Below are 21,700 nucleotides of genomic sequence, written 5' to 3'. Positions count from 1 at the left end.
AGACCACAGTGGTAGATTGTTAGGTCGTCAGGAATGTTTTAGTAGTTTGCTTTCTCGTGAACTGTTTCCATGCTTTGGCTTGGAATAGACCATATGACCAAATTACAGTGCAAAGCATTCACCTTTTATTATAGGAGAGGAAAGGTTATATGCTGACTCACTCATTTATTCCATTTTGATTTTGATAAATAGTTAAATGGTAGTTCCTCAGCTCTTACTGTGTTTTGAAGCGTTTTCCTGAAACCAGAAGGAACTAGGCATGCATTTGATGCTTGATTTATTTGATTCATATGCAAAGTCTGTTGTGTGAAGTGTGAGTAAATCAAGACATTAATATGCTTTCAAAGAGAAAAGACTCCGATGACATTTTCCAAGGTTTGTGTTCTGACCCAGTTTATCAAATGGAATTTCTGGCGTAATTTTCAGTTTAACATTTGAATCTCTTTATTTGAGTTTTTTCCTTTGCTAGTAATAGGCCTCCAATGTTGTAATTGCAAAGTTTAAAAAAAAAAACAAAACCCACCCTTCTGATTATTGTCGATATTTTGGTGAGCATTTAAAAGCCCAGTTATGAACAACTCATATCTAAATAGCAAACAATGTGTTGATTTATAACAGAGAAAGCCATGCTAGTCGATATACCATCAAAACAAAAAAGCAGTAAAGTAGCACTTTAAAGACTAACAAAATAATTTATTAGGTGAGCTTTCATGGGACGGACCCACTTCTTGAGACCATAGCCATACCAGAACAGACTAGAAGTGGGTCCGTCCCATGAAAGCTCACCTAATAAATTATTTTGTTAGTCTTTAAAGTGCTACTTTACTACTTTTTTGTTTTGATAGCAAACAATATATAATCTCAAATATTGGATGACTTCCCTTTTGATATATGCAGTGCATTTTGGGATATATGTGCCTGCTGTTCTTAAAATAGGGGTTACAAAAAGTATGGTTTGATATTGTTTATTAAGGATCCTCTTGTATTCACATGCATTGCAGCTCTTGAATTACTGAGTTTTTTACTGAATTCAGAAAATGTCTCTTTCTCTTTTGGTTACCAATCCCCATCTAGACCATTCCTGATAGGTGTCATAAATTGAGGCCAGTAATATGAGAACTTGTTACTTCTGAGCATGTAATCAGTTAGAGGCAATAGTTGAAGTATACATTCATTCTTTGTTTTGTTCCTGTTTATATAAATGTTTTGTTAAACAATAACTATTCAGATAAAGTTTTATTTTTCTCCACTGGAGTGTCTCAAATGATATTATAAATATTAAATTAAACCTCACCATATTTCAGCAAAACAAATGATTACTGAGATTTTAAAATTCAGTGTTGTTCATTTTTTCTTAAAACTGTTTGCTCAGTGGTCTAGGAGGAAGCAAAAATCTTGGCTAATAATCCTGCAAAACAAATACCAAATTATCTCTTGTCAAGTCGTGTGTGTGAGTATGTATGTTGAAAGGCCAACTTATACTGTGAATCACTACTGCCACATTTAGAAATAAGTTAACAATATACCTTCGGGCCACATTACGCCTGATAAGAATGCATAGTTGTAATTGCTGTACTGTGTATGGGTCCAAAGCACAGTGATGGGAAAATATGTTAACCTGTATTTTTCCATGTGTCTATGTATGCTAAATTCCCAAAGCACAAAACTCTCTGATCATTTAGCTAGCATATTACAGACAAACAAATACTCTGGAAAAAGTTGGAAACTATTTAAGCAGTCGCTCGTTTCCAAGACATACAAATAAAATGGGTTCGATTCACAAAATAAAATAAATCAAAATGAATTAATTGATAATAAATATTAATACATTTTTAAAATTTCTTTTGTAGGACAATATGTATACCAAAATTAAATCCTTCTCATTTTAAAGAACCAGCCAGTTGGAATTACATATAAAATATATGGTTTTTGTTTTGGGTAATAATATCTAATTTGAACTAACTTTAATAGAACTGGCATTTGGAGCTCTAACACTAGTCTAATCAAACTTATCCTAAATAACAAATTTCCATAGTTTGTAAGAAGTTCAGTTCTTACAAAACCTGATTCAAAGCACGCTGAAGTCGATGGAATAGAGCCAATGGGACTCAGCGAGCTTAGGAATAAGGGCAGTATCTGTACAGATACACTGATGAAAATCCACAAAAGAAAATCAAATGTAATTGTGTAACAAATTATGTATTCCCCATTAGGCTTTTCACTGAAATATAGTTAAAATTGCACTAAATTCTTCTGCTCTGCTTCTGAGTCACAAATTGAAATTCACCATGCAACCAAATGAAGAGATGGTAGAAATAAAGGCATGGGTGGGAATGGTACAGAAACAGCAGCCTCCAGGCATTTACTGAAAGTACTTCTGGGGAAGCCTGAACAGTTTGGCATATAGGACTGCAATCTATGGTCTGGTTCTTATTAAATTTTGTACACTTCCAAGAAGCAAGACACTGGTTCCTCTTAGGACTTTTCTTACATGAATGTGCACAAAGGGAGTGTAACAGCTGATTTTCAGCATATCCATTTGAGACATATTTCAGAATTCTAAAATGAGAATAAAAATGAACAGCAAAATATTAATGAAGAATTTTATGGTAAGCTCTTTCATATTGGGCTGCCCTGGGACTGGAAGGTTGCCGGATATCCGGAATATTTTGACTAATAGAGAGGTATACCTAGCAATGCATAATACTAAAGAAAAAGTTGATTAGCTATTAAGAGACAAACGTATGCAGAATGCTGTATTTACCAATAACAATAGTATTGTACACTGTAAACTTATACTGTATTTACTTTCACTACACTGTACGTATGGAAAACTTAACTAAAATTTACTTATGGCTAAAATATCTGTTGTTTGAGAGTTTTGGCTAATACAGTAAACCCCTTATCAGCTGGCATTCACTCCACTGAACTCTCAGTTAACTGGCATCACCTGCTGGCTTCGCCCCACGTTCTCCCGGCTGGGGCTGCCCCAGGCCTGGGGCTGAATCTGCCAGCTCGCAGCCTCCAGGCTGCCTGGCCCCAGCAAAGTTCCATTCCTGGGGGCTGCCAGTGGAGCTCCCTCCCCAGTGGAGTTCCCCTGCACCCCAGGGCTGCTAGTTTTCCCCCACCCTGGCTGCCAATGTTCACCTATGCCGCTGCATTCCCCCATGCTGGCTGACTCCCGGCCCTGCACCCTGGGCCCACCGGTGTTGCCCCCCCCCCACCTGGCCCCCTGGCAAAGCCCCTGGCCAGCTCCGAGCCCCTGGGCTTCTGCCAGGGTGAAAGCTTTGCCAGCATTCACCTAGCCCCAGGGCTTTGGGAGTTCCCTGAGCCCGGCACCCTGTCTGCTGAGCAGGGGCTCTATGCCCCATCCAGCTCCCAGGGTCCTCTGCCCTCCTGCCGGGGATCCCCAGCTGCTTCTCTGTTAAGTGGCAAATTTGAATGTCCAAAAACCTCCTGGTCCAGGGTTGCTGGATATGAAAAAGTTTAGTGTATTTATTTAGTCAGTCTGCAAAGCTCAGCCTTAAACACCTACCTAGATAGCTTTAAAGAGAAGAAAGGGGAGTTAACAGGTGACACATTCAACTGCAGCTCAATCATGCAGGGCAGATTTGTATAGCACATACTCTCCTCGGACTGGGTCTTGCTCCATACACGTTGGAGAGAACTCTCCCAGGGAAAAGAATCCCCTTTTACGGGGCCCCAGGCTTCTGCTTGGGCTCAGAGGCCCAGTCTGTGGAAATCAAAGAAAATCCCATTACCACTGAAAAACATGACATCATTCTAGGTTACCAAAAACAAAACAAACAAAACGAAAAATTAAAATATGCAAGTGAAATAGGGGTTATAATACTGAGTTATTTTTATCTGTCTGATTCCTTACCAGTGTTGGAACTTTTAGTCAATAAAACAATGTCTTGCTTCCTCTAAGTTCACCCTTCATGATGACATTAAACTGTTTCTAAAGTACCCCAATCCATATTTTCTGAACAAGTCTTCTCAAAGTTAGCTTTTATTTTAAATAAATCCAGATAGAGCACTCTTGGTTCTAGTTCTAGTCAGATCAGCATACAGAGACTACTCTCATTAGTGCCAGATACAATTCTGCAAGTTACAGTAAACACTGAAGTGCACAAGTTTGTGTTGTCACCAGCTAAACGTATGGAGCGCTCTTTCAAATTCTTTACAGTATGTACAACAGAACTTGTAAAAACTGTTTTTAAAATATCAAGGAGGAAAAACTCTTAAAAGCAGGCAATTTAACTTCTACTTGATAAAGTTTTGTATCTCTGTACACACAATGAGAAAATAGTAGTATATGTTTAAATATCCGCATAGAGAGAGTGCTTATTAAGTGTGAGGATTATACGAACCTGGGAGGGGTTGTAACTGCTTTTGAGGATAGGGTTGTAATTCAAAATGATCTGGACAAACTGGATAAATGGTCTGAGGTAAATAGAATGAAGTTTAATGAGGACAAATGCAAAGTACTTCACTTAGGAAGGAACAATTAGCTTCATACCTACAAAATGGGAAGCGACTGTCTAGGAAAGAGTACTGCAGAATGGGATCTAGGGGTCATAGTGGGCCACAAGCTAAATATGAGTCATCAGTGTGATGCTGTTGCAAAAACGCTAACATGATTTAGGGATGCATTAATAAGAGTGTCATGAGCAAGACACAAGAAGTAAATCTTCCGCTCTACTCAGCTGATTAGGCCTCAGTTGGAGTATTATGTCCAGTTCTGGGCACCACATTTCAAGAAAAATATGGAGAAATTGGAGAAGGTCCAGAGAAGAGCAACAAGAATGCTTAAAGGTCTAAAGAACATGAGCTATAGAATCATAGAAGAGTAGGACTGGAAGGGACCTCGAGAGGCCATCGAGTCCAGCCCCCTGCCCTCATGGCAGGACCAAGCACTTTCTAGACCATCCCTGAAAGCCATCTATCTAACCTCTTCTTAAATATCTCCAGTGATGAAGATTCTACCACCTCCCTTGGCAATTCGTTCCAGTGTTTGATCACCCTGACAGTTAGGAACTTTTTCCTAATGTCCAATCTGAACCTCCCCTGCTGCAATTGAAGTCCATTGCCTCTTGTTCTATCCTCGGAGGCAAGGAAGAACAAGTTCCCTCCCTCTGCCTTATGACACCCTGTGGGGGAAGACTGAAAGAACTGGGCTTGTTCAGTTTAGAAAAAAGAAGACTTGGAGGGGTCATGGTAGTGGTTTTCAAGTGCCTGAAAGTGGGTTACAAGAAAGAGGGGGAGAAATTGTTCTTCTTGGCCTCTGAGGATAGGACAAGGAGCAATGGGCTTAAACTGCAGCAAGGGAGATTTAGGTTGGACTTTAGGAAAATTTCCTAACTGTCAGGGTAGCTAAGTACTGGACTAAGTTGCTTACAGTTGTTGCAGAATCTCCATCACTGGGGATATTTAAGAACAGATTGGGTAAATACGTAACAGGGTTGATATGGATGATAGTTGTTCTTGCTGTGAGGGCAGGGGACTGGACTTTATGACCTCTTGAGGAGCCTTCCAGTTCTAGTGTTCTATGATCCTAAGATTTTTGCAATTAACTTCTTTTACCTGGTATGTTTTTGGCTTTATTTCTTATGATCACCCTGAGTTACCTTTGCTTTTTATTTCTTACTGAGTTAGGGGCTGCTGAAATATTTTTTAGAAGAAGTTTTAAAAATAAACACGAACCCTCAACCAACTGGTCTATATTTATGATTTTTGGCAAGGGTGAGTTTAATATTAATTAGTACTGTCAGTTGTATTCTTACTTTATAGTATTAAGAATAAGTAACTTTTGTTTGCTAATATTTTTGGTTCTCATATTTATTTTCACTGGCCTTAGAAAACCTTAAGATATGAGCATAAGTGACTCACTGATGTGATAGGAATAGTAGTTTGCATCCAAACACTTCATTTACTTGTTTTACTAGGATTTGAGTCACACATTTTTGTAAGATACAAACAAATGTCCAAATATTTTTAAAAGCAAACCATTCCAAGCATATGTACATTTATTGGGACAGTGGCGAATAGGAATTGACTGAAAGCAAACACATGGAGCATTATGTTTTTAAAATGTCTTGTCTGAAAACCTACATCTCAAACACAAAAAAGAGAACACAATTTAATTTGGCTACAGTCGTTTAAGTTAAACTAAATTGGGCTTGTAACTGTTCAGGCTTGCATTTATCATTTGTTATCCATCATGATTCTTCATCAGTTTGTGTCAGTTGCAAAGAATGTCACACATTTTGTACCACTTTTTGAAAGGAATGCATACTAAACAGGCACTTTTTCATGTACACTCATCCCTTGCTGTACGAGCACAGTTTGTTCCCAGATTTCTGCTCACAGGTGAAAAGTTGTAAGAGGGCCACTAAATTCCCATAAAAATACATGTAAAAGTCTCCGATTCATTCCAAGCTTTTGTAACTTAGCGGAGTGCCAGCATGTGGTGCTACTTTTGAAAGATAAATTAACCTTTCATTTTGGGGGAGGTGGGGGGAAGGAGCGTTGGGAAGGGTTAAAGGCAGGGGACGGTTTGGGGCCATGAGTGGGAGGGAAGGTTAAAACCTGGTGGTGGATTGGATCCATGGGACGGGGAGGTGGGGTGTTAAGGCTGCGGTGGGTTGGGTCCACAGGGAGGATGGGGAGGCATTCAGGCAGCTGTGGGTTGGGCCATGGGTAGATTGGGGTTCAGGCTGCTGCGGGTTGGGTCCATGAGGTGTGGGGGGGGGTTCAGGCTTCTGTGGGTTGGGGCCACAGGGAGAGTGGGGGGTTCAGACTGAGGTGGGTTGGTTCTGCAGGGCCAGCGGGGTTTCAGGCTGCAGCAGGTTGTGTCTGCGGGGAGTGGAGTAAGGCTCGCATGAGCAGTGAGGAGTTCACACGTCTAGTGAACAAAGATAAGTATATGCGTCCCTCGTTTTAACGAGTACTTGTCAGTAAAGTACTCATTTGACAAGGGATGTGTGTAGTGCAGCATGGCATGCAACTGACTGAGGGGCTCTAGAGAAGGACTTTGGCAAAGGAGAGGCCTTTGTTAGCTCTACTGTTGAGTACTGTTTTGTAGGAGAAGCTGAGGCTGGAAACTTATTTTTATAGTCCATTGTGGATTAGGTGTACCGTGTACAACACTCAATTTTTGAAGGATAGACCCCATGGATTTTTTGTTTACATCAAGCTGGGTTGATTTAAATCAAGGCAATTTGAGTTACTGATTTAAATCGAATTACCAAAAAGGCTAAGACTGTGCTTAGAGTGCACTTAATTTTGGAGTAAACTCTGTTGAATTCACTGGCACTTCTATTTTTTGAGAAAACAATTACAGAATAGGGTTCTCTTGAAAAATCTGAGTTATGCTGAACTCAAATAGGGATAGACCTAGGGCATCACCATTATTGTCTGTGGCCATGAATTTCCAAAATAATTGCCACTGTTTTTTAAATGTTTTATTTCATAATACATGCCAACTGGCAACTCCAGGTTTCTCCGCTGCAACTTCCTGTACTGTATACTTGGGTGATATCTAGGTTTTTTCTCACCCAGAGAATGAATTTCTTCAAAATGTTCACAAATGGGAACTCTCTTACACTCAGAAACCATGACAGTTTTTTTTTGTGGCAAAAGTGTGGGAGAATATAGGAAGCTGTGTGTGTATGCTGAATAATGTCTTTACTTTTTTTTTTCCTAGTCTACTCCACTCTTCCTTTCTATGTTGCCTCTATCCTTTCGTATATTGTCTCTGTCTTAAGACAACGTCTTGACTAACTTCTGTACTGTCCCTGGCCAACGTCCACATAAGCACAGAACAAAAACAATTCTATATAGCTTGTATCTTTCGCTGAATGTGACTTTTTAGCCTGTTCAGAAACAGAAATTGAAAGCCCAGAACTTTCAAGACGCAAGAGCTAGTAGTTGGACTTGACAGACTAGAGCCATTAGTTCATATTTATAAGACTGTAAGTGTTTGTATTGCATGTTTGTGATGATTTAATTGCAGCTGTTATTTTTTAAATGAGAGAGTTTTTGTGAATGAATTTTTAAACAGTAAAACAATTTAAATAAAATCCAATTTAAGAAATATCAGTTTTTTATCCAGACTTTGTCTAATGCAGCATTAGGATTTTGTTGATGTAAACAAAAGAAGTAGATGGATGGAGTACCATCATTTGTTCAGCCATGGCCACAAAAATTAGGATATGTCTTGTAATTTGTGGTTTGGTTACGGTGGGAGGAGGAGCGGTTGGCCCAAATATTTTGTTTAGCAAACACTTTCCAGATAATGTGGTTTTAAAGAAAGTCCACCATATTGTGAGTTCTTGCTCTTTCTTCCTTCTGGCCCTCTTTTTCATTGCTTGACTGTAATTAAGAATTTGCATCATCAAGTTTTGATAAACTGGGTTTTGATAAATGTGTTTACCATTTACATTTAATTTTCATCTCAGAAGATTAGCTTATAATAAGGTTAAGAAGGAGCTATGTTTTGATTCTGCTAGCTGCAGTGGCACTTCATAGGTTTGTGAGCCTTCCATGAACTCATGCTCTTTAGTCATATTTTTGTAAGATATTGAGGCATTGGTATGGAGGATTTTTTTTCTAAAAAGTGTGACCTGGATGTTTTCTTATAGGTATATTTTGTTCTAGTTTATGTCTGTATGACTAAAATGAATCTGGAACAGTTGATTCCAGAGCTGCTCTTTCTTATTGTATTGGTATCAAACACTGTTAATCACTGAGTCTGTGCTTTGGGAACAGTAGTTTCCAAAGCATTGTCTGTGAATGTTTCAGGTGGTGCTTGATGTTTTTTGCTTTTACTTTCAGTCTCGTGTTAAGATTTCTGATTTTGGTGGCTTTTGTGTTGGACATATCTTTCTGTGTGAAACAGTATGTTTACAATCCAGACCTTGCTTTGTTAACTCCTGTTCTCCTCAGTGCCCCTTAAAGTAAAAGGGAAATGACCATTTGTGGATGATTATATGAGATTAATCAAATAGCAAATAAGACAGTTTTCTCCAGTGCTTGACATTTTAACTCTTGTAAGGAAAAGCAAGTGGGCAGGAGCTGTGCAATCTGCGTCACTGAGTAGGAGTAGGGGGAGAGTTTTTAACTGACTTAATTGAACGCTACAAATCATGACCTTTGTATGGTGAGTAATTTTAAAAACTCCAGAGCAACCCAGAATAAGATGGGGTTTATAGTTTTCTTGATGGGAAAGAATGATCAACCAACAAAAAAAAAAAATTCCTGACATAGCTTACTGGAGACTGAAAGTTCTTCTAATATTAATTGTATACTTGGTTCTGGGCAAAGCTTATGTCACCTAGTTCTGGTTCTGAGAATCTTAGCCGAGAGACAGACACTGATAAGATACTTCAACAGCAAGAAGCATTAATGTAGAATGCTAAAGATAAATTAGACAGAAACATATATTTATACAGAATTATAAAAAGCACCTTTCTTCTCAGATATGTTGGTGTTATAAAGTAATACCTGCAGCTGCTTAAGTAACTTAATATGTTTGTTTAGTAGTGAAGCACACTGACATTGCTTGAAGCTCTTTAGCTACACCTCTCTTCTGGGTCACTAATTTTAGCAAATTGAACTACCTTGTAGCTGGTGCTTTTACTGTTTGTTCCTTCATTTCTGCTGGTTTGAAAAGGATAATCTCTGCCTTCCAGGATCATGGCCATCATGTCATTGGTGCTTGCATATTTTACTGTGTGAACAAGCAAATACACAAGCCTTGGGCTATATAGACCATTCTGTGATTTGTTGTTGTATTGCTGTCCATTACCCTTAGGATGATGTGTAAACAAGCTTTTAAAAATATTTCTATTTTAGCAGGGGCTAAAATGGGCTTTCCATAATAAGAAAATACACATTTTTGGTGGCTTGTTGAAAAATCCCCAGTTTTTATCACAGCAGTCATAGAAGTTCCCATTTCATTTTCTCTGTGGGAAGGTTAGTGGAGAGTTAGATCTGCTTGCTATAATTTCAAAACAAAAAAGCAGTCACATAGCACTTTAAAGACTAACAAAATTTATTAGGTGATTAGCTTTTGTGGGACAGACCCACTTCTTCGGATCTGGAAATTCTGACTCAGAATTGGGTCTGTCCCACAAAAGCTCAAATAAAACAAAATAAATTATTTTTAGTCTTAAAAAGTGGTATCTGACTGCTTTTTTGTTTTGTGAAGATACAGACTAATACAGCTACTTTTCTGTTGCTGTTATAAGTTTGTGAGCTGATACTTTTGACAGAAGAAAAGCTTTAGAGTTCCATCCCATTTTCCATGTTACTTGAGGATGGACCTGTACTGCTCCTTGAAACGCTTTGTCTTCCTCCTGGAAGCTGATGGGTCAGTTGCATGGTATCTTTTTTTACTGATCTGGGTCTTGCAGTGCTGTCTTGTGTTAAACTTTGGCTTTTTCTTGCATTTGTAATGCTTTTATTTTCCTACTGCTTGCTTTACCTCTTCTGTACTAAGTATGAGATTATATGTTTACAGTCCTGAGAAGGCTGTTTGCACTTCAGATATTATTGCATAACCTGCTTTGTTGTTCTGTGAAGTGTGTATACACAAATATAAAGAGCATATGAATTGTAACTGCTATAATAGCACCAACTGGTAACTTCAACATGTTGTTAAACAATTTTATTCAGGTTCTAAACTGTATTGTTTCCTTTACAGGACCCGTCGGGGCACAGCCCCTTCTTATGGTGCCCAGACGTCCTGGCTATGGCACCATGGGCAAACCTATTAAATTGCTGGCCAACTGCTTCCAAGTTGAAATCCCAAAGATTGATGTCTACCTCTATGAGGTGGATATTAAACCAGATAAGTGTCCTCGGAGAGTGAACAGGTAAGTTAGTCATAGGAATTGTAAGCTAGTCCCAGCTATATTGAAATCTTTATGTATTGTAAGACCCTACTGAAATTATGAAAAGCTATGAAGTTACATTGCAGTTCCTTATTTTAAGAGATGTCGCTGACCCCCCACAGTATCTTCCACTGCATGGTCCTTGAAGTTTACAAATAGAAATTTGTTCCCGAGTGTGTGTGTGTTGAGTTATTTATAATATGTCTTCTAGTGGTGTTGGGAAGGAGCAATATCTTGTAGAAACAAAGTAGATAAACTAATTGGAGATATTGTGCTGACTAATAATAATATGAAAGGAAAATAGTAATTTTTTTTAGTAATCACTGAGTTTTAAATGTAACAGTCCAAATTTCTCACACGTACTACTCAGCATGCCAAAAGTAAAGGATGAAAGATTTGATCCTACCTGTGTATTTAAGCCTACTTTTATTTTAATTGTAGTTTTAAGCGATTTGCTATAAAATAGAATATGCTATGATGTCATCTCTTTCAATGGCATGAGTAGCTTTTTTAGTTACAAATTTGTATTCTTGTTCACCCAATTTACTGTAGCTGAGTTATGTAGACTTCATTCTGAGCTACAAACCAGTCAGCTTCATCTTCAGCACCCAGAAACATAAGGGAGCAAATAATTAAGCAATCAGATTGCAGACATCTAGAAGATAAGGAGAAATGTAACAATCAGGAAAGACTTGTCAAGAATCAGTTGTGTCAAATCAACCTAATAGTTTCGTCTTGTGGATGGGAAAAGCACTAGATGAGGTATACCTTGACTTGATTAAGTTTTGTGTTGCTATCTTGCATGACTTTGTTAACAAACTGAATCAGGGGTTTTCCACTACAAAAAGTTTGGGTGTCTGAGTGCAGCTACCAACTCTGAAAGTTGTTTTCTTAAAATACTTAAACAGTATGCGTCTAAATTGTATAATTTATTATGCAGGATATTGCAAACGCGATAATGAAAATAGTGTAGGGTTGTCTGTTCTTTCTTGGACCTAAACAGAATAGAAACAAATAATTCTGTGCATATTCTTGTGGTGGTGTTTCTCTCTCTTTTCCTTCCCACCCCAGACTTGCTATCAAGCGAGTCTGTTTCCCTGAAAAATGATATTGGCATGTTTTAATATCATGTTTCATATCAGGAGACTGGATACCTGGGAGGAAGTAAAAAGTGATATTAAAGTACAAATAACACTTTTCACAGAAACAGGCTTTCTTGACCGTGGCACAGGGGAGGTTAATTTAAGCCCTGGATGGGGAAGGAAGATAAGGCAGTTGCGGGGGGGCCAGGTGTAATAGAGGGATGGATAGGATATCAGGGGATGCAGTGGGAGTCTGGAGAGTGGGGGTGTGAGACTGGGGCCAGCACCTGCTGCTACCTGGCCAGAGTGCAGGACCGACTGGTGCATGGCCAGGGCACAGAATCTTTGACCAAAACCTAGACACCAGAGAACACAGCAGAGTCCAGGGGTAATAGGATGGCAGGGTGAGCATAAGCCTAGCATCTGCCACCATGCAGTTGGGGCATAGAATCTATGGCTATAGCCCAAAACCCTGTGGCGGTGGGCTGGAGCCCACCATTTCATAGCCAAAGCCCAGGGCTTGGGGGGAGGGGGGCTGGGGTAATTGGGGTGCAGAAAGGGGAGTGGTGACCATAGTCAGACAATGGAGCACCCTTGTCAGAGGGTGTTGTGAAGGCCAAGGCTATATGTAATAGGGTTCAAAAGAGAATTAGATAAATTCATGGAGGCTAAGTCCATCAATGCGTCTTAGTTAAGATGGGGCAGAGGCGGTGTCTCTAGCCCGTATTGGACAGAATGCTAGCAATGGCTGCGTCACTTGATGGTTGCCTGTTCGGTTTAGTCTTTGACCACTGGTGTGTAGCCCGAAGTATCCTGTGTTCCCTGTGGTCTGACCCAGTATGGCCATTCTTTTGTTCTTCTAGTCCTACAATTTCATGATTCTTCTGTGGTTTCTCTCGGGTACTTCCTCTGTCTCTCCCCACTCATTGAAACACTAGAAGCCCTTTGTGTCCATAAAGCTGCATGACTGGGCCAATTAAACTCCTTGGTAGTCCGCTTAATTTTCTAGGTTTGTAGTTCAGTAGGAAAACTTTCACATCTGCAGCTATTTTAGAGCAAGAATTCATCTAATATTCATCCTAAGTGTCTTCCGCAAGCTGAATAATTTTTAAATTGCCACTACTAAGGTGAGATTTCCCTGCTCCAAAAAATCCCTATGTTAAATCCCTCCTTTTGAGATAGTGATACCTGTGTACTCTTTGAATAAGGTATTTAAAATTTGGCAGGCAGGGTGCTCTTGGCTCAGAGAAGTCGCTGTTTGCTGCGCATATAAATATCTACCCCGATTAGGATGTTGCAGGTTTCCTAGAAATTGACACTTGCAGATGCCCTAAGGTTTATTAGTATAGAAGCTAAATTATCTGAAGATGCTCTATGCATTGAACATAGAGTAGGGTGGGCCAGGGTTCCAGGTGCTGAGTAGGACTTCCTCTGTAATTGTTTTCCTTGGGACTGGGGTCGCTATAGTACAAGGCATTGTAGTTGGAAGCAGTAGACTCTCTCCTGTGCTCTGAGTTCCCATTGCTAGAACTCAGTCAGCATGAAATAAGGAGGGAAGTATTCTGGCTGGAATTCAGAGTGCAAGGAACCAGTGAGGTGTGAGCGAACTGCAGAACACGCTTAGAGATAGCAGTAAAAGGGATGAACCACTCTCCTTTTTGAACCTGGTATTGAACCCAGGATTTCTGAGCATATGTTCATATTTTGTCAAGCAAACAGCTGTGAAACTCGCTAAAAATGTTCCACCCACCCTATAATGATTGGGTCATACATGGAATAAAAGCCTAATACTGCTGTTAGTTATTTCTTATCTTAAGCAATAGAGGCCTTTGCTGTGTAACTAAAGGTTTCAGCCCTACTGATGGCCCATATTGTGGTCAATATGAGCCCACATGATGAAACTTTTTTCATTTGTTTATTTGTAAAGTAGGAAACAACTTAAAAAGAACAAAAATGTCAAGGCTTTAGAAGAAAGCAAAGCGCTAGTTCTGTGCCGGAATCAAGGTTGCCTGTGCAACCTAACACATCCCAGCTGAGCGCTTGACTCTGGTAGCCTTGAAATATTTTTAATGTAATTTGTTGTAAGCAATATGTAATTTGTATCTTGTCTTTAACATCGTGAGTTTAAGAGCAAAATATTTTTCTGCAGTTCAGAAGGAAGTAAATTGGTCCAATTGTGCCAATAGAAAAGATGAATCATTTTATAATGACTTGTAAGGAAGATGAATAACTTTCATGTTTCCTGTCTGCTTCCTCTGAATTGAACAGCTTTGATGGAAAGAGAGAGTCACTTTTCTTGGTGTCCCATGCAGTGCATTTGCCAGTTGGCAAGTAGGGTGGTTTACACAATAATGAAGTAAAAGACTAATTTCTGCAGTCCTGACAGACATAATTTAAAAAAAACAACAACAAAAAACTCATGATTTCCTTCAGGTTCTGTGCTGGCTTTCAGATATCTACTATAGATAACTTGTAGATTCTGCAAATCTATCCCTCTTCCTGCTTTGATCTGAGGTTCTCATAATCCTGATTGTCAGGATGTTTCAGATGAATATTTTACTGCTTTGTAGTGTTATTGTAAATGTGTTGGTCCCAAGATATGAGCACAACAAGAGGGATGAGATAATATATTTTATTGGATCGAGCTGGCTAAAATACAAGATTCAGTAAACTGCCACTTGGATAAAAGCTGTAAATGAGAGGCTCTGCCATGCAAAGTTTTCATTATTTATCATAGGCTACAGTTACACTAGCAAGTTTTGCCAATAAAACCCTGGTTTTGTTGTCAAAACTCATGGAGCGTGTACCTACAAAATGCATTTTGTTGACAGTATCTGCACAGAACACAGCACTTCCGCCAGCAGCGTTCTTCCTTAAAGTGTTGAGGCATAATGCTACTGTTGACAGATTTGTCAACAAAAAATCTGCGTGGCTGCTCTGGAGACAGCCTTTTCTTGACAGAGAAGGTGTTCAGAACAATGGGCAGCCCTGTCTGCTATGCTTCAGAGTGCCTGTTTTGTCAAAAGAGCAGCCAAGCGGTCCAGGTGCTTTGTTGACAGAGCGGAGCACTCTCCCGCTTGGCTTTTGTGTGTGGCCGCACTCTGGCTACATTAGTTTTGTTGGGAAAACTATCCCGACAGTGACTTCTGTTGTCAGGGTGCTGTAGTGTAACTGTAGCCATACTGATCTGATCTTGAGGAAAGTACCCAACGAAACAATGGCTTTTGGGAAACGTCACTTTCAATTGCAATCATGTAAGCGGTGAAGTCTGTGGCGAGAACCACATCAGAGATTGCAGAAGCTATCTTTGTGTCCAGTTAATTATTTCACTTTAAAAAGTGGGAAGTTTTTAAAAAGGCTGCGTATCACACAAGAATTGAATTAAACAATTGGGAAATAGTATCAAAGTAGAGATGTTATAGCCATGTGCTGGTATAGCCATGTAGGCATGGCACATGGCATCTCATCAACACTAAGAGCTATGAGAGGCTTGAGTAGACTCAGTCAGGATAACCTGTGAGGATTTTAGCTGTTCGGATCTAGGATGTCTCTACTGCCAATGGGCAGGGGGAAAAAATCACAGTATGAATGAAGGTCAAATTTCAGTGGATTTTTACTGAGACAGCAAAATGCATATTCCTGACACAACAGCTATCCCCTGGGCAAACGTCGGATCCCTGCACAAAAGCTAGAAAATTTCAAAGAAAGGGCCTCAGAATTGTTAATGTAACCAATGCGGCCAAAATTTTCCAAAAGAGTACTTGAAGGGTACCCAGTATAAAAGATTTTGGCCTGAATGGTGAAAGTTACAAGCGGCTAAAACCCATAGTCACAAAGAAATACGTTAGATAGTCAAACTAAATAGTCTGAAAATCTCTATCATAGCCTGACACTTGTTTAAAAATGATAGCACCGAACTATTTTGTATAAACAATAAGAGTAATTGAAGCTCTCGCCAAGCATTGAAAGTATACGTTACTAAAGGAGACCACGCTAAAAAGAAGAAACTCAGATTGCTTCAGTTGCATTGGCTTAAAAAAGTAATAAAGTGAGCATGTGTGACATGAGTACATACATGCAGCAAATTTGACTGTGAAGATACCTCTTATTGTCAAGTTCAACTATAGTCATATTTGAAAGAGTAACAAAGTTATATTTTTTAATTTCATAATCATTACTGTGATTCCTACTGCAAATGACAGCATGAAAACTAGTAATTCTCTTGAAATCCTGCATGTGATTAGTAGCTTTGGTTACAGTACTTGACACTAAACTTGCTGTCTGTTTAAAAATGTTAGCAGCTGTGTTTGTGTGGTTTAAAAAGAGTAAATGTGGCAGGTACTAATTAAAAACATAATTGTCGAAATCTTTAATATAAGTTAACTGCTGCAGGTTGGAGTAATGAGTCCAATAAAGGGGCAGAGTGTCTGCTGAACAAATGAGTGGCTGGCCGGAGAATGTTCTGCTGACTGGATGGGAAGATTGGCTCTTACAGCTTACACTACGTGTGAGCTAATACAACCCCAGAATGCCTTTTCTATTTAAGACCTCTCTTTGGAAATTGTGTTCCTGGTCTCATGCAGGCTGACTCAGTACTTTGAATGAGAGAATATAAACTGTAGTGTCTGTTTCTCTTCTCTGGCTGTATTCTTCCTTAATGGTCTTCACTATTGAGTTAATCTGTGCTGGTGTAGAAGAGCTAAGAACAGATAAGATCAGTGGAGTAAAGTTGCAGTTAGAAACTGTTAAGTGAGGCATAGCTCTGTGGGTAAAGAAGCTGGCTTCCTCTTTTTTGCCTACTTCTCCCTACCTCATTTATGGTTCACATTCAGCTCTTGCCTCAGATTGCAAATTGGAATTTATTGAAACATTGTGTGTTTTATAGTTCATGATGGATGTATGCTGGACATACTGGGGTGAAATGGTGTGCATTGAAGTGTGGGGAGTTTTCACTTGAGGTATTTGGCGTGCAAGAAGAATCATTAGTAATAGAATGCTGTAACGTCTTGTTATGCTGCACTGGCATGCACACTTCCTAATTTTATGAAAGATTTGAGTCTGTTACAAAACTCACAAAATGAAGAGGATTGCAGAGCGAGAAACATTTTAATTTTATTTCTTGGCCTTGAAAATATTGCCTTGGGAAATTTAACTGCTGTTATTAATTTGACTTAAAATGGGAAGCAAAGTGTTTGTCATTTTGCAGAAATACTTTGAATTAGCGTTATGCATTCAGGAAGGGTCACATAAGTAAAACTTCTATTTAAGAGCAAAAATACAAATTAAATGTTTTCTCCCCTTATTGTATTTAAAGAATGGGGACACTTAGGCTTGGTCTACACTTGCCCCCAATTTCATAGGGGGCATGGTAATCAGTGAGACGGGAGATTATTAATGAAGTGTTGCGGTTAACATGCAGCATTTTATTAGGCTAATTCCCCCCCCAGCAATTTTGAAGCTTCAGACTTGGAAGTGCTGGCATGTGTGTGGCCGCAGGCACTTCAAAGTGCCCACCCTATTTGGAAGTGTGCCCTAGTGTCCGTGGCTACGTGCATGCTGGCACTTTGAAGTTGCCACGGGGGAGAATTAGCCTAATGAAGTGCCGCGTGTTCAAAATCTTAGTAATTGCACATCACCCTGATTACCGTGACCCCTTTGAAGTTGGGGACATGTGTAGACAAGCCCTTAGTATGCTACAGCTAACAAAAATCCTGATTCTTAGCAGAGCGAGAAGCAGCTGCAAGGCCACTGAGAAAGTAATTTTTTTTTCTTCCCAGTAATGAATTTTTTGTAATATTTAATGCTAACTCTAGTCAGGTGGATTGCAGAAGAGGGAAAGTCCTCTGGGCTACTTAGGTATTTACTTGAATCTACTACAACTTGTGTAAGGGATGAAAACAGCATAGGAGTTCTGCTGGTGGCTTTCTTATAGTATTCCGTGGCTGTATTAATCTATTGGTGTTTTACTTGGTAATCTTACCTGTTGGTAAAGCAAGTCAAAATAAACTCTAATCATATTCATGGTGTTTTTTTGTAATCTTGGCTTTGTGTGGGATTCAAGTGTAGTGATTTTAAAAAAAAAAAAATTTCAGGATTTAAAAAAGGCCAGTGTTCTTGGTTATTTGTAATAGTAAGTAGACTGGTGTAGACAATTAACCAACTCATTTTTGCAGATTAAAATGTAACATTCAAAAAGTATGGTTTTCATGAGTGAGCATAACCATCAGCTGTCAAGTTAAACATGTACATTTTCTGTGGTTCAAGTTTTTGTGCTTGACGGTAAGCTGCTCCCAAGTTATAGTACATTGGGATATCCATTTCTGTTTGAGGCATTGGGGTACTATGGTAACACAAATTTTTCTTCAGCAACTGTGTTGCTGGCTGTATGGCACATCCTTCAGCATTTCATTCAGCATTTTGGCTGAATTTCTTGAACTACTTTAATGAATCCTCTCTTGATATTCCATACTTTGCTTCAAATAAATTTACCAGAAACCGCTTGAGGAAGATGTATAAAAAATGATGGCAATTTGAAGTAATACAGAGCTTTCATGACTGTGTTTTTCTTTTTAGGGAGGTGGTGGACTCCATGGTGCAGCATTTTAAAGTGACAATATTTGGGGACCGTAGACCAGTTTATGATGGGAAGAGAAGCCTTTATACAGCCAATCCACTCCCTGTAGCAACCACCGGGGTAGGACATGTTACCTTTTTGTTACAGCCTGTCAGAAAAGCAAGAATATCTTTCTGATTTAAGAAATGTTGAAAATACACTAGGGTATCTTAAATGCAATAAGAACCCCCCAAACATACAGCTTTGTGATTCAAAAATATCTCATAATACACAGAAAATATATCTTTACCATCTTCCCAATAAATAATTAATGGTATTCAATATTTTTCTGTATTGAGATCTCTGTTTTAAACCATATAGCTTATAGTAAATTCACTGACTGTGAAGTACTACGGCAAAAATAAACTACAGTTCCTCTAAACTTCTATGGTACTTGCTTTTAAGACCACGTATCTTATCTAAGTATGTGTGATGTTTTCGCACTGATACTTGTGATTTGAACACTTCTTAATGTTGTTGTTATTAGCAGTATTAAACAGTCACAAACGGGCTTTTGAGTTAAAATTCTTTTAAGCTAATGAGTTCATACTTTGGGGCTAGACTGACAAAACATGAACACCTGGATTACTTAGTAAAGACAGAGTACACAGCCAGAAGCTGTTGGTTTTTTTTCCTTTTGTAAACCAAAGCCCAAGTTATTCTTAACAGCAGAGTTTTCTAGCAGAATTAATATAAATTTTTTGGGAATCACAAATTTCCCTGGTTTATCGTGTCTCGGCCAAATCCAAAACTTTGGCTTGTTATCATTTTTGATTCTGTGTTTAATCGTATGTTCTACCAGATGTCATAACCCATGTTCAGAAATAGTGATGTGATCTGCTGGGGCAAAAAGCATCTACAGCATGTTTGTAGCTGTGGTAGCATAGTTTAAAAACTTTTCTCTCCTCCTCCTTCCCATCCCTTTGGGGGGCAGGGAAATAGTACTTCCGAGCATGATAGCTATGCTGGCATAGTGAGAGAGCTGCTCTCTTTGAGCAGTTGCTTACGTACTCAAAACATTGTGTTGACAGGATCATGATCTCTTTATTTTATAGGCTAAATCCAAGAGCTACTGAAAAACGTCATCATCATTTTTAACCCATCCTTCACCCACTTAATATGGTTCTTCCCCCCCCATTTCAGATCTCCTCTTCTGCTTTACCGTCCCTGACAAATTATTCATTCTCCCCAGTTTTGACTTCATATTGTGAGTAGGTAGGATGAATATAGGCTAACCGTCTCACAGAGAAAACACTGCCATTTACAGTCAAGACTTCTGCTTGTATCCAGTTTGCTTTAAAGTACTCTTCTGTTCTGCTCCTCCATTTCCTTCAACAGGTAGATTTGGATGTAACGTTACCAGGAGAAGGTGGAAAAGATCGTCCCTTCAAGGTTTCAATAAAATTTGTTTCACGGGTGAGCTGGCACTTGCTGCATGAAGTTTTGACAGGAAGGACCTTGCCTGAGCCTCTGGAATTAGATAAACCAATCAGCACCAACCCTGTTCATGCTGTCGATGTGGTGCTACGACACCTGCCCTCTATGAAGTAGGTTCTCTAATCTTCATTCTCTCTCTTCCCCCCCGCAGTCCCATTAGCCTTTTTTAAACTTTGGGGTGACGCACATTCCTATTTTTACTCAAACATAGGATGGAAATTGACTAAGCCATTCCCTACATGCAATCCATCTTACTGGTAGGCTTGGGAGATTTCTGGTCTGAGTCAGTTGAAGATAACATCATGAATGTGCAGGAGAATCAGGTCTGGAACAGATAATATCGGGACTTTCTATAGTGGATTATTCAAGACAATATCTTCTCCCCAAGAACTGTGGGATGCTTGTTGTTATGGATCTTGAAATTTAAGAAATCTGAAACAATAAGGATTGTAATATACTGCTGCACTGCTTCTTTACTGTACACCAGTTTAGCAATGGCTCTGCATAAGTTGTGATGTTTCTTATCTGAAAGCATGTGCCTCTTCAATTTATAGGTATTTCACAGAGCTGCAGCCTCACATCTTGGATAAATCAGTTGAGATTGTTTTTCTTTAACAGTAGCTTTTTACCTCATAAAATTCTGAAATTTCAAAGGAGGTCAGTCTCATTTGGACATACATTTTGCTTGATTCAAGTACTGGAAGTTGATTTATCTGATAAAGTTTGAGTATTGCTTTGAGGGACCAGATCAGTTTTCTCTTACACAGGATGAAATGAAGTACATTGCTGAAATCCACCTGTAACTTTCCAAAATGATCTTGTTGGTTTATGGAACTAAAAACCTAAAGCAACATGAAAGCTACCTTACATCAGTATCATCCAGTCTGGTTATATTCTGGGATGTTGTTGCATGACTATTGTTCATCCTAAAATCCATCATAACTTTCTCAGTGATTTGCTTACAGCAAGTTTTGTTCAATAGCAGATGACTTAGTGAACCCTACTAAAAATGCATCAGTTTGCTAAAACATACCCACCTTCATGCTAGCCCAAAATGATATCTGAAAGACTGGATCCAGCATATGCCAAACACTACTGTGTGGACGCATGTGTGCTTCAGTCAGGATTGTGCTTCGCTGAAATTAAATCATCCTTTCAGATCTTTAATGTGTAGTTTTTAATTTGCTCCAAAAATCAAAAATAGCTGTCATGTTAATAAATTGCAGTGCTTGCTTTGACTAAAATTAAAAATACAACACTAGAAACAGCAACATACAGCATAATGCCAGTTTGGTCTCAGAGTCATACTCTATCTTGTCATTTTGCAATTAATCTTCATACAATAACTTATTATGCAGTGGAATACTAATCTTTGTTCTGTACTCTTCTGTAAGGCAGTAGCATGTGCAAATAACTATTCTTTTTTTTAATAGGTATACCCCAGTAGGCCGATCATTTTTCTCAGCTCCAGAAGGCTATGATCACCCTTTGGGAGGGGGCAGGGAAGTATGGTTTGGATTCCATCAGTCTGTTCGGCCTGCCATGTGGAAAATGATGCTTAATATTGACGGTAAGTAAATGATTTGTGTGTACTATACTATAAGTCTGGAATGAAGGAAGTTACCTTATAAGAATAAAAATGTCTGTTATTCAGCTAGTTGATTTGTGCA

The 21,700-nt window shown here is 39.0% G+C and overlaps 1 protein-coding gene across 3 annotated transcripts in view; it reads left to right on the top strand.

Moving 5' to 3' along the window:
* Positions 1–21,700, top strand: part of AGO3 (argonaute RISC catalytic component 3) — a 67,398-nt gene that overhangs the window by 7,192 nt on the left and 38,506 nt on the right. For all 3 annotated transcript variants that reach the window (XR_012642471.1, XR_012642472.1, XM_074976581.1), the window contains exons 2-5: positions 10,709–10,880; positions 18,554–18,674; positions 19,932–20,140; positions 21,464–21,600. Coding sequence is in view for 1 of the 3 variants with exons in the window: in XM_074976581.1 (XP_074832682.1) it covers positions 10,709–10,880; positions 18,554–18,674; positions 19,932–20,140; positions 21,464–21,600 (639 nt within the window). In the remaining 2 variants the exon portion in view is untranslated. The remainder of the gene's footprint in view (positions 1–10,708; positions 10,881–18,553; positions 18,675–19,931; positions 20,141–21,463; positions 21,601–21,700) is intronic.

This window comes from Carettochelys insculpta, chromosome 24, assembly GCF_033958435.1.
Source record: "Carettochelys insculpta isolate YL-2023 chromosome 24, ASM3395843v1, whole genome shotgun sequence".
Classification (NCBI taxonomy): domain Eukaryota; kingdom Metazoa; phylum Chordata; order Testudines; family Carettochelyidae; genus Carettochelys; species Carettochelys insculpta.
Note: the sequence above shows the minus strand (reverse complement) of the source record. Positions and strands in the feature narration are given on the sequence as shown.